The 12,270-nt window shown below is 50.7% G+C and overlaps 1 protein-coding gene across 14 annotated transcripts in view; it reads right to left on the bottom strand.

Annotated features, from left to right (window-relative positions):
* The window catches only part of Mapt (microtubule associated protein tau), a 103,799-nt gene that overhangs the window by 16,101 nt on the left and 75,428 nt on the right, over positions 1-12,270 (bottom strand). For 7 of the 14 annotated variants that reach the window (XM_029483467.1, XM_029483473.1, XM_021176411.2 and 4 more), the window contains 2 exons: positions 8,646-8,778; positions 4,750-5,015 (listed from right to left, as the gene is read on the bottom strand). In XM_029483467.1, the coding sequence (XP_029339327.1) occupies positions 4,750-5,015; positions 8,646-8,778 (399 nt within the window). Of the gene's footprint in view, positions 1-4,749; positions 5,016-7,483; positions 7,538-8,645; positions 8,779-9,981; positions 10,180-12,270 lie in introns of all 14 variants that reach the window. The other 7 variants (XM_029483465.1, XM_029483466.1, XM_029483468.1 and 4 more) reach the window with 2 other exon arrangements.

Raw genomic sequence — 12,270 nt, 5'->3', positions numbered from 1 at the left:
TCTGTGTAGCCTTGGCTGTCCTGGAACTCACTTTGTAGACCAGGCTGGCCTCAAACTCAGAAATCTGCCTGCCTCTGCCTCCCAAGTGCTGGGATCAAAGGCGTGTGCCACCGCGCCCGGCTCCCTACATTACGATTCTTAACAGTAGCAAAGTTACAGTTTTGTAGTAGCTTTGCAAGCAATTTTATGGTATGTGGTAGGGGTCACTACAACAGGAGGAAGTGTACTAAAGGGGTGCAGCCTTAGGAAGGTTGAGAATTGAGACCCATTGCTCCAGAGGCAGAACATGAGATCGCACAACAGATCGCTGGACAGTAGAGTCTTCTTCTCCTTTCCTACTTTTTTAATTTTTGTTTTTCTTTTTTGTTTTTTGTTTGTTTAGAGAATATCTTAATGCAAGCCTCCCTGCCTGGCCTGGAATTTGCTACCCATAGAACTTGCTGCTCTTGAACTCACAGCAAGTCCTCCTGGGATTACAGGCATGCTCTATCATGCCCTGCTCCAGTGAGTAATTTTTCAAAAAACACGGTTTAAACCCTGGTCTCACTGTGCACTCCCCACTCTCTCCTCTCAGACGCTGCACAGGGAGGGGCCGACTCTGGATGGACATGGAAGGCCTAGGGCTGGCCCAGCTGTGTCTGAGCTGAGAAGGCAGGTGTGGAACCTGTAAATGGGGTCATGGCAGAGACCAAAGGAAGGCCCAGGTGCTCAGGACCCCACGGTTTGGGGAGGACCAGAAGCCAGCATGATAAGAACGCGCTGAGCATGAGCCTCAGCCTGGGCTGTACCGTGGAAACACTCCGGTCCATTCCTGGGGTCACGGTGAGGCTGGGGTAGACAGCATGAGACATTTAAAAGAACGTCCAAGTAGCTGTTGTCTCCTGGTTCCACACTCCTTGCTGTATTCTCTGGTAAGGCTGTCTGACTGGCTGCATTTCCCTTTAACACAGCCTCACTGTGAAATGTTAGGGTGAAGTACGTTCACTGAAGCAAACCATGGAAGCCCAGGGAAAGTCCAAGGCAGGAGAGCATAGGGTAACATGTGTCCCTCTTGCTTAGCTTGATGGAAAAATCTAAATGAATCTCTGGACACCCAGTGTCTGCAGAGCCCCCTGCAGTCCATTTCTTCAAGGTAAACACCACTCCAGAGGGGTCTGTATTCTTCAGTACCTTTTTTAAAAAATTAAATCACGTTAATTCATTTGTGCGGACGTGGGTGTGTGCTTGTGACACGGTGTGAAGGTCATCAGAGGAGAAACCCTGTTGGAGTCAGTTCTTGCCCTCCACCATGTAGGTTCTGAGGACCAAACTCAGGTGGTCAGGTTTGGTGGCCAGTGCCTTTAACTGTTGAGCCGTCTCACTGAGTCCAGGGTACTTTTTTTTTTTTTTTTAAAGATTTATTTATTTATTATATGTAAGTACACTGTAGCTGTCTTCAGACACTCCAGAAGAGGGAGTCAGATCTCTTTACGGATGTTTGTGAGCCAACATGTGGTTGCTGGGATTTGAACTCAGGACCTTTGGAAAGAGCAGTCGGGTGCTCTTACCTGCTGAGCCATCTCACCAGCCCATCCAGGGTACTTTTTAAGGTTTATTTTTTTTACTTTTATTTGTGAATCTCTCTCTCTCTCTCTCTCTCTCTCTGGTTGTGTATGGATGTCTGAGGAGGTCAGGAGAAAGGGTAAGGTAACATGGAGCTGAACAAGCAGTTGTGAGCAGCTTGCAGTGGGTGCTGGGGACAGAACTCTGGCTAAGAGCAAGGGCCCTTGACTTCTCAGTCATCTCTCCAGCCCTGCTTTATTCACTTATTGTGGGAGAGGTGAGCGCCTGGAGGTCAGAGGACAGCTCGCGACAACAACGTGGGCCCTGGGAATTGAACTCCATCGCCAGACTTGGCAGCAAGCACCTTTAGCTCACTGAGCCATCTCACCAGACCCAGGGTCTTTTTTAAAGTCTCATGATGATGATGACGATGGCGATGACCTGGCTTCATAATAACCCAGGCTATCCTTGAATTTTGCCTGTGCTGGAGATCAACCTTGAACTTCTGACCCTCTTGCTTTCACCTCTGCAGCTCTGGGACTACAGGTGTGCCCTACCAGGAAGACCAGGAAGTGTTTATCTGGCTGGGGACTGAACCCAAGGCTCCAAGCATGTTAGGTACACACTCTATTCCTGGAGCCACATCCCTGGCCCTATTCTTCAGACTCTCAGAATTTTGCCTTTCATGGCCAATCATTCTTTTGAGGTAGGGTCTCATTAAACAGACATTTCAGGGATCCAAGATGTCAGCTCAGCTCTCAGAAGCTCCCAACAATGGGTGTTACAGGTCTTGTCCATCAACCTGGAATAAAAGGCTTATCATAGCTTCTGGAGGCGGCAACACTGCTCTTTGCTTGCAGGGCTGAGGGCTTGTTCAGACAACCTTCTTGCCCTCTGTTCCATGGTTCTGTCACATCCCATGCTGTCACCCCTGAAGTCCCAAGGTAAGTAAGTCACTTTGTCTCCTCTGTAGACAATGGCAAGTTGTCACAGCCCAGCACAGTTCCTGAGACGAGGCTAGCCAAGCCCTTTTCTTCTATGGAACATTGCAGAATGTTGTACTCCCTGTTTGGGCCAGTTCCTGGTACTAATTTGAAAGAACTGCCCAGCCTGGTAAGCCACCCTGCCATGGGCAGGGGCTGACAGGGCAGCCGCCCACGCTGCAGGTCCTTGCTGCAGGTTCTGCTGAGTCCTTGATGAGATCCAGAAGCCCAGTTCCATGAAGGCTCAGTGTCCCTGGGGCATCGTGGGATGCACATGTCAGGGAGTCCTAGGAAGAACTTCCCAGGGGAGACCTGAGGGAAGGTCGTTCTAGGCAGATGGCGCCCCCTGCAGGTTAGAACAAAGCAAGGCAAGAACCAGAGATTCCCAAGGAGTGGGCAGCAGAGGTGACAGTGAGAAGCCCAGATTGGGGTCGGCAGAGTCATGGAGGTCGCTGGACACAGTGCTGGGGGAGCCACTGTCCAGGACAGAATGAATGGGAACGGGTGATGCTCTAAGAAGGAAGGGACAGAAGGGATAGGAGCCTGACAGTGGTTGAGAGTCTGGGGTGGCATCTGAGATGGTGGAAAGAGAGGAGGTGGCTGTGTCTGCCTCAGGGTCTCTGACTTGCAGGTACTGTGTGCTGATGGCTACCAAGTCCTGTGGCTACAAGTCACTGTGACCTTGCTGGTCATTTTCTTCAGAGGTGAGCATGTGGCTCTGTGGGTTTTTCTCCTCCTCCTCCTCCTCTTCCTCCTCCTATTTTCCTACTTCTTCTTCCTCTTTCTCCTCCTCTTCTCCCTCTTCTTCCTCTTCCTCCTCTACTTCTTCCTCCTTTTCTTCTCCTTCCTCATCTTCCTCCTCCTCTTCTTCTCCTTCCTCCTCTTCCTCCTCCTCTTCATCTTTGAGGCAGTGCCTCCTCTATTGCCATGGCTAGTTTGGAGATCATTGTATAGAGCAGGCTGACATGGAACTAACATCACAGATCTACCTGACTCTGTCTCCTGAGTGCTGGGATTAAGGGCTCATGCCACCATGCAACTTCTCTCTTTGAGGCAGGGTCTTGTCACATAGCTCATTAGCCTCAAACTTGTGTTCCTCTCAAATGCCTCCTTGGCCCCTTCTGAAGGAGGCAGGTAAGTATCTTTGGGGGTAGGAGAGCCAGGTGACTCTGAGAGGAGTTAATATACCCTAGGACCAAGCCAGTGATGTCAGGGAGAGACAGTACTTAGCCTAAAGCCGGCCTCTGGCTTGGAGAAAAGAGTGAGGTATACACTTTAACCTAGACACTGCACAAACCCCACTGTGCAGAGCCAATAGGAAGGCCTAGGGCTCCCCCAACAAAGCACAGTGTTCAGGGAAGGTGCCCACCAGAGCTGTAGTCAATTTCCCTCTAGTGACAAAAGCCCCAACCTAATTCAACAGTAGGAAGAGTGTCCACTGCTCAGATGGAGGGTAAACATTGGCCCACACTCTGAGGAGCTCCGTTTGCCTACAGAGATGTGTTGTCCGAGAAGCACCCGGCCCAAAAGACAAAGAAGGTAGACTGAGCAGTGGTTCACAGCCCCACACCCCACATATGCCTCCCCTCAGTCCAGGGTTGGGTGGGGAAGTGGCATTCTGTGTGTATTCTCATTTTGTCTAGAGATAAGGCCTTTATGGTCATGTTGAAATGAAGTCAGTAGGGTGACCCCAACCCCACGGGCTTGTGCCTTCTAAGATGAGACTGGGACATCCAGGGGTGCACAGAGGAGAAACTCGGGGGTGGGGAGTTATGCCTGCTGACACCCACATAATCTCTTCTCTGTTGCAGATTCCAGAACCCTAAGGATATGCTGGTCAGCCTGAGCAACTCTCAGGAGAAAGCGAGGAAGGAGGAGCCTCAGGGAGTCTGGGGACAAGGGGTCTACAAATTTCATGACTGCCGTAGAACCAGCTGCTGCTCTTATTAAAACCGTGAATTTCCCCAGAACCAAGGGTGAAAGTCAAGCCCAACAAGGGTGGTACCTAGCAAAATCCATAGGCCACCATAGGTGAGTCCCTGTAGACAAGTGGCTGTCACCTGCTCAATTAGCAAGGCTAAAGAGAGGAAGGGAGGAGCCAGCGTCTTGGTGGCCCTGGTGCTTCCGGGGTTGGAGGGGTGTGGGGGCAGGGTGGGGTTGGGGGTGGGGAGCAAGTCTGGCTAGGTGGGAGTCTGGCTTCCCGCAAGGCCGGCCACACCCTTACCTTGCCACCTCCTGGCTGGTGCTTCAGGTTCTCAGTGGAGCCAATCTTCGACCTGACATTCTTTAGGTCTGGCATGGGCACAGGGGCAGTCTGCAGGCGGCTCTTACTGGCTGATGGTGACTTAGGGGGAGTGCGGACCACTGCCACCTTCTTGGGCTCCCGGGTGGGCGGCGTTGGTAGAGATGGGGTGCGCGAGCGACTGCCAGGCGTTCCGGGAGAGCCGGGGCTGCTGTAGCCGCTTCGTTCTCCGGATTTTGGTGGTTCACCTAGAAAGTCGGGAGAGAGGAAGGGACTGAGGCCACGTGAGGGGCGCACGGGGTGAGGGCGATGTCTGCAAAGTCCCTGAGGCCACTGGACTTGGGAGCCCACTGCCAGGATCCAGAGGGGGCTCTGGGAGAAGACCATGAAGACCACTGGTAGAGAAGTATCTCTCCTGCTCCGTCACTTTGATACAATGACAGCTATTTCTTAGTAAAGCAACTGAATTCTCATCAGTGCCCCAATATATGACATACCTCTTCCCAGGGATGATCCAACACTCCCTAAGCCCTGAAGTGTCCTGAAGTCAGGAGATGTGTTCTAGCTAACGGTGTCACTCCCCTCTGAAAGGAAGTGATTGGGTGCCATTCCACAAACACTTCTGCCTGTCCTTTCCTTCAACTGAGGGGTGGTACAGTGACTGGGGCCCCCACTGTAGCCTTCAAGCTGGGGTCCTCCTGACCCTTCTCCCACACATCCAGAGCTCCTCCAACTGTGGGGCTGCAGAACAGCATGAATGACCTGCCCAGAGCTATCTGCACAAGCCACACCCCACATTGCTGAACCCCAGAATGCCCTCCCCCTTGTACCTTTCTAAACACCCAGGAAAGCTGCCCAGACTCTGTCCCACCCTGCATCCTTCACCTCCGCTTGCTTCCAGGACAGTACCCTCTGCATGTCCCACACACCTAGAGTTCACTGAGCCACCACACCCCAAGGGTTGTTTTGTTTTGTGTTTGAAGACCTCTGATGTTCTTAGCTGGAGGTGGGACTTGTGGTATGCAAATTTCGGGGGCCCCCATCCAGATCTGATAGAACCAGATATGACAGAGGCACTGGGCTTGCAAAACTGGTCTTTCTCAAGCTTCCCAGCCCACAGCAAGCAGCTCCCATAGCAGATACGCTCACTGCAGCCGATCTCCCTCAAAGCGTCAGCGTTCAGCTCCAGTCTCCCACTTCTCAGGACCCCCTAAAGCCATCGATCGGGCTCTGGGAGATGAGGACCTGCTGCTTAGCTCTGCCTCCATGTCCCCAGGGATAGAGGGTAGCTAGCTGTGTCTTGTGTCTCTTCTCCAACACTTGCAAAGTAGCCTCAGGTGAGCCAGTGACCCTCTCTATCTATGTCTGTGTCCTCATCGGAAAGATGCGGGGATCAGAGCCCTCAGGATTTTGCTATGGGAAGGGTATCTGGGGGTTATAGTTCAGCAGTTGAGAGCACTGGCTGACCATCCAGAGGATGCAGGGTCCATTCCCAGCACCCACATGGTGGCTCAGAACTGTCTGCAACTCCAGTTCCAGGGGAGCCGAAACCCCTTTCTGGCTTCTGTGGGGACCAGGCAAACATCTATACGTATAAAATAAAAATAAGTCTTTAGGATAGGTGAGGCAGGGAGGTCATGAAGGGTCCAGCACAGCATCTGTTGTGCTGTCTGAGCAGTCGCTAAATGCAGACAAAGTTAGGTGGGGGTGATGTGCTTCCACAGTGTCCCTTGTTTGGGAGGCTGAAGCAGGAGGATTATTTGAACCAAGAGACCAGCCTTGGCAAATAGAGATGCCTTTCTTTTCTTTTCTTTCTTTCTTTTTTTTGTTTTTTTTTTTTTTTTTTTTTTTTTTTTGTTTTTTGAGACAGGGTTTCTCTGTGTAGCCCTGGCTGTCCTGTCACTCTGTAGACCAGGCTGGCCTCGAACTCAGAAATCCACCTGCCTTTGCCTCCCGAGTACTGGGATTAACAACTATTTTATTATTATTATTATTATTATTTTTTTGAGACAGGGTTTCTCTGTGTAGCCCTGGTTGACTTGGAACTCATTCTGTAGACCAGGCTGGTGTCAAACTCAAAGATCCATTGTTGTTGTTGTTGTTGTTTTTAAAGATTTATTTATTATTATATGTAAGTACAATGTAGCTGTTTTCAGACACACCAGAAGAGGATGTCAGATCTCATTATGCGTGGTCGTGAGCCACCATGTGGTTGCTGGGAATTGAACTCAGGACCTTCAGAAGAGCAGTCAGTGCTCTTAACCGCTGAGCCATCCCTCCAGCCCCGCATTGTTGTTTTAATCCAAGTGCTGGGATTAAAGGTGTGCACCACCACTGCTTGATGTGATGGCATTTCTTGACAAACAAACAAACAAACAAAAACTCAGCCCAGCAAAACCCTCTGCCTATCGGTGATATTTCCCCACTGGGACTGAGGTTAGAGACAGGCCAAACCTCCAACACTCCCAGATGTCTCCAGATGCATGTTCCCCATCCCACAAACAGTCCTAGTTCCTGAAGTAAATCCGAACACACAGGATGTAGTCCATAGATGCCCCAGTGCAAACCGCACATGAGAAGTAAGTTCGAGACTGGGCCTCTCTGGGGTAGCCTGGGCTGAAGCAGCACTCCCTCCCAGCCTTGCGGACAAGCACGAGGGCAGAATACACACCAAGAGGGTCTGCCCACCCATTCAGGGCAATGGACCCAGAGTTACCTCTTTCAGATTTTGCCCCTGCAGGGGGTAGTTTTCTCTGTGGTTGCTTGGAAGCTTAAAAAGAAAAAAAAAAAAATCCACAGATAGCCTCATTATAATCAGGTTCACAGGAGTCTCTCTGAGTACTTCAGGTGACAGCATCTGGCTGGTCTGCTTAGCATAAGAGACAAGCAGGGATAGATGCTGGGACCAGTGAGGAAGATGTAGCCAATCAGCACGGAGCCACCTAAGCACAGGTGAACCTGGAAGAGCTCCTGTTCCATGCTATGGTGGGAGTGAGACCAGCAAGGCGTTAAGGGAGAAGTGCCAGAACTGAAACCCACTTAGCACATCATTAATGCTCCTAGATCATCAGTGTATGAGAAACACACACACACACACACACACACACCAGAACCACAGCTGCTTAGGGAAAACACAGCCAATTCTCAGGCAACACCCTTAACAGTAATACCAGAAGCATGCAGCAGGCAATGCAGGCTGCCTCTGCCAAGAGAACAGGGACACTAAAAGCCAGGTTAGACACAGGGGCCCACAGGCCTCCTGGGTATTACCAGGGAGCAATGCAGGCCAGGCAACAGAGTCACACAGCATCCAAAAACCCTTCTGGGAGCAGGTCCTCAGGGCTTCTATTCCTGGTATCTCTATTAGACGTGAACCAGCCCCACTGTAGCCTGGCCAGGTTCTTAATGCCAACTGGCTTTTATTCACAGGAGACTGGAGTAATGACCGTAGCATGCCATCACTCAGCTATGACCCTTGAGCTTTACTAGAAGGTTCCTAACAACCCAGCTGCGTGACATTGAGATGTTAGAGATCCCCCACAGTTTCCAGCCCAGACTACTGATCCTCCAAAGAGGCAGGGGACCTGATAACACTTTATGCTGGGGCTGCCTCCCCAGAGCCGTGGATTAGAGGTCCTTTCTCCAGTTTATTAATCACGTGATTGCATTTTCCTCATGCTTGAAAAATGAGCAAGATCTCTTCACCAATTAAAAGGCAAGGACTCATTAGCTACCTCAGACAATTGTCAAAGGATTAAAAAGAAGACAAACCACAAGGGTTAGTAGGTGCCAGGGGTTACTAATTGTCAGTGGCCTCCTGAGGCAAGGGTTGTACCTTCTGGAAGCTTCTGGATTAAGACTCCAGAGAGTATTCTCACCTGACCCTGGAGGAGTTTTAGGGCTGGGCGTGGTCTTGGCCGGGATCCTGGTGGCGTTGGATGTGCCCTTCTGGGCCGGAGAGGCTGCTCCCCGAGGTGTGGCGATCTTCGCCCCGGTTTTGCCATCCGCGCCCTGTAAACCAAATCAGGGTGGAAGGTTTTCACCACTGGGAAAGGTGACTGCCACCAAGGAAAAGTCAGCCCCATCCTCCCACCTTGACTGAAGAGGGTGATGGTGGAGACAGATGCTGAGAAGGCCTTGTACAAGTCTTGAGGGCTTGTGGAGCACACAGCCCCACAGTTCACCTGCATGTCAAGTACCAGGATCCTCTTAGACGCATGGTGAGCTAGCCTGTGTTATAAAATGACAGGACTGCTTGAAGCAAGATCAGGGTCAGGGTAGATCAGTAGGCTGACCCTGGAAGACCACACCTGGTGGATGGACACTCATTTTTCAGACTCTTAAGTATAGATATAACTGACTGACGGAGACTGGGTTCAACAGAGGCTATTGAAGACCCACATGTGCTTCAGGCCTCAGAAGAACTCACAAATGGCCAAACCATGTCTTTTTCTGCTCTCTCCACAGCCCCTGGGGGCTTGGCCATGAACAATGGCTGAAAGCTGGGAGCCTGAGGCGGAGCAAACACAGCCAGCGGACTGTGAGTGGTTATGGGTCTCATCAGACATGGCATGAGCTACAAAAAGAAACCACAGGAACCACAGACTCGGGAGGAAGGGAGGAGAGAAGGGACTGTCGGGATGGATGGGTGCAACTGGAGGACACACCACCCACCACGAGGCGTGGCAGTTACCGTAAGAACTCTAGGTGGAGCTGAGACTTTCTTTATCATGTACTTATTTATCTATTCATTTTTAAGAGGAGGAGACTTTCTACTTATTACTGGCCATCTAGGCAATTGCGGTGAGCCTCCTGCCTCTTACTCCAGGGTGCTGGGATTATGAGCACTACCACACCTGGTTTCTTTCTTTATTTCTCAAGCTAGAACCTCACTCACACTGTAGCCCAGGCTAGCCTGGAGCTTACAGTATAGCTCAAGCTAGCTTCCGACTTACGGAAATCATGCTCAGTGCCAGGATTGGTTATAGGCATCAGTTGCCACGCTCAGCTCAGGGCCATAATTTACAATCTCGGATCCTCTGGTTATCAGGGACTTCTGTCTCCAGGGAAGAGGGACGCACAAAGCACGGCTCTGACTCCCCAGTGCCTTCCCTGGCCCTTCAACCATGTAGCACTGCCTGTGAGTTTAGCTGAAGAAAGCATTTGAACACCACGGTACAGCAGCCTGGGTCTCGCCAAAGTTGGTTTCCTTACCTTGAGTTTCATCTGCTTTGTTCCAGGACTGCCATTTCGGGGTGTGACAGAAGAGACGTGTTTAGGAGAGGTGGCTGGTTCAGGGCACACGGCAGGGCTGGAGGGTTTGATCAAAGGGTCTGAGCTACCAGGAGTGGGGCGTGTGGGGCTAAGGCAGGGCCTATGGCTCGGGGTTTTAGCACAGGAAGGTGTGGATGTCTTAAACATAAACATAAATAAAATCAAAATGAAAGTCAGCACACGGGGAATGGAAACAAGTGGAGAAAAGGATAAACAAAATCTCAACACAAAGAAGGCGAGTCACAGCTCAAAGCAGCCCTCTCCACCGCCCTTCCAGTAAGAAAGGACAGCAACTCTGCCCCCTTGGGCACCGAGTCACCCATCAGCTACAGGCATGCTACACAGCTGACATGGGATGGGCATGATTGAAAGTGACGTGGCGTAGGACTTGTAAGAGGGGGGCTGAAGCACAGGCAGAAGTGCAGCTACGTTCTTTCCTTAGCAATTGGACCTTGTTGTAGCTCCGACTTGGAGAGTGCTGGCCTAAAGGTGCTTCCCACTTAGTAAAGCATGTGGAGACCGCCAGAAAAAAGGCAGCGAGATTTTCTCAAGAAAGAATGTTAACGTGACGTGGGTCAGAGGCTCAACCTCAGGAGAAGCACTTATGCAGGCTCACTAACACCCTACCCTCTCACTCTACTATGCCCAAGAAACACCAAAAAGCCAAACCCTAATACTTCAAGGAGGATTGTGCCAGAGTCAACCAAAAGCTTCTGTCAGATGTCACCAAGGACTGACGGACAGACAGACAGACAGACAGACACACACACACACACACACACACACGTATGCATGAATGCATACACATATGCACACGCACACACACGTATGCATGAATGCACACACATATGCACATGCATAGACACACATACTTTCTGATTAAACAAAGACTCAAATATAATTAGCGCCATTGATGGAATCTTGGTCTGGTCAAAATTAACCTCAGAACATTCCACCTAAGGAAATTGGTGTCTGTGTGGATGTCTTCTGAGAAGGATCTAGCCAGAAGGCTGACGGCTGACATCATGGTTGCCTCTGCGCACTCTGACTGGGAAGTATGACCCTCGTGGGCTACAGGGACTGTGAGACCAGACTGTTGGAAATAAGAAACTGAGAGGCACACCTTTAATTCCAGCTCCTAGGAGGCAGAGGCAGGCAGATTTCTGAGTTTGAGGCCAGCCTGGTCTACAGAACATGTTCCAGGACAGCCAGGGCTACACAGAGCAACCTTGTCTCAAAAGAAACAAAGGTGGGCGGGGAGAAAACAGAACATAGAGGCCAAGTGCAGGCTGTTCTGGAGTCCTGACCAGAGACTCTACAGTGTTTCCTCATTCTATCAAAAATCCCAGTGAAGGGGTCAGGGCCAAATCTCTGTCACCAGCACCAGGAGGAAAGTCCAGGGGACAGACTCTCTGGGGCTGCTTTCACAGGAGGAAAGCTAGGATGGGTACTGGAGTCCCTTGTTCCCTAGCTGGGCAAGGTCCCTCTCTCTCTACTGGAAGCTTCCTCTACCCAGCTTAGATTTGTAATAAGTCTGGCTCCATGCTCTCCTGTGAGTCAGTCCAGGGCAGGGACTGTGCCCTGTGTGTATACTTGAATGATGAGTACAATCATGCTTGTGCAAGCATGGGGCCAGGATTCCCCATCACTCACCCTGGAACTCAATGAGCATCCTGACTGACAAACAACTGTCACTCATGCTTCAAGAAGTGGGGCAGGGCTAAGTCCTGCATGAGGCTTGGCTGCCTGTCTCCTGAGCATTGTGACAGGGAGCCCTAACTAGTACAGAACAGGCCCTTCTGGGAGTGGACTCTCTCCCAGACTTTAGCTAGCACCATCCACATCTGGAGACTCACTGGGAGCTCTGGCACTAATTACAGGCCAGACATGCTGGGCAGCATTCCTAGGGACTGTCCAGTTGATTCAATCTGGGCCGTGGTGGGATTTTCCAGGAAAATAACACCGCACATACAGCTTCAGGGTTTTCTAAGACAAAAAGGCGTGGAGGGAAAGGATGACAGATGAACAAAACAGAAGACAGGCGAGGGCTTGGGAGGCTGGTCTGTGGCGAGCAGGCTCTTTATCTACTGGGGTTGGTTGCAGAAGACTGGCAAAGGCTTACCCTGAACCACTCAACCACTTTCTTTCTTTCTTTCTTTCTTTCTTTCTTTCTTTCTTTCTTTCTTTCTTTCTTTCTTTCTTTCTTTCTTTCTTTCTCTCTCTCTCTCT

The sequence above is a fragment of the Mus caroli genome, chromosome 11 (genome assembly GCF_900094665.2).
Source record: "Mus caroli chromosome 11, CAROLI_EIJ_v1.1, whole genome shotgun sequence".
NCBI lineage: Eukaryota > Metazoa > Chordata > Mammalia > Rodentia > Muridae > Mus > Mus caroli.
Note: the sequence above shows the minus strand (reverse complement) of the source record. Positions and strands in the feature narration are given on the sequence as shown.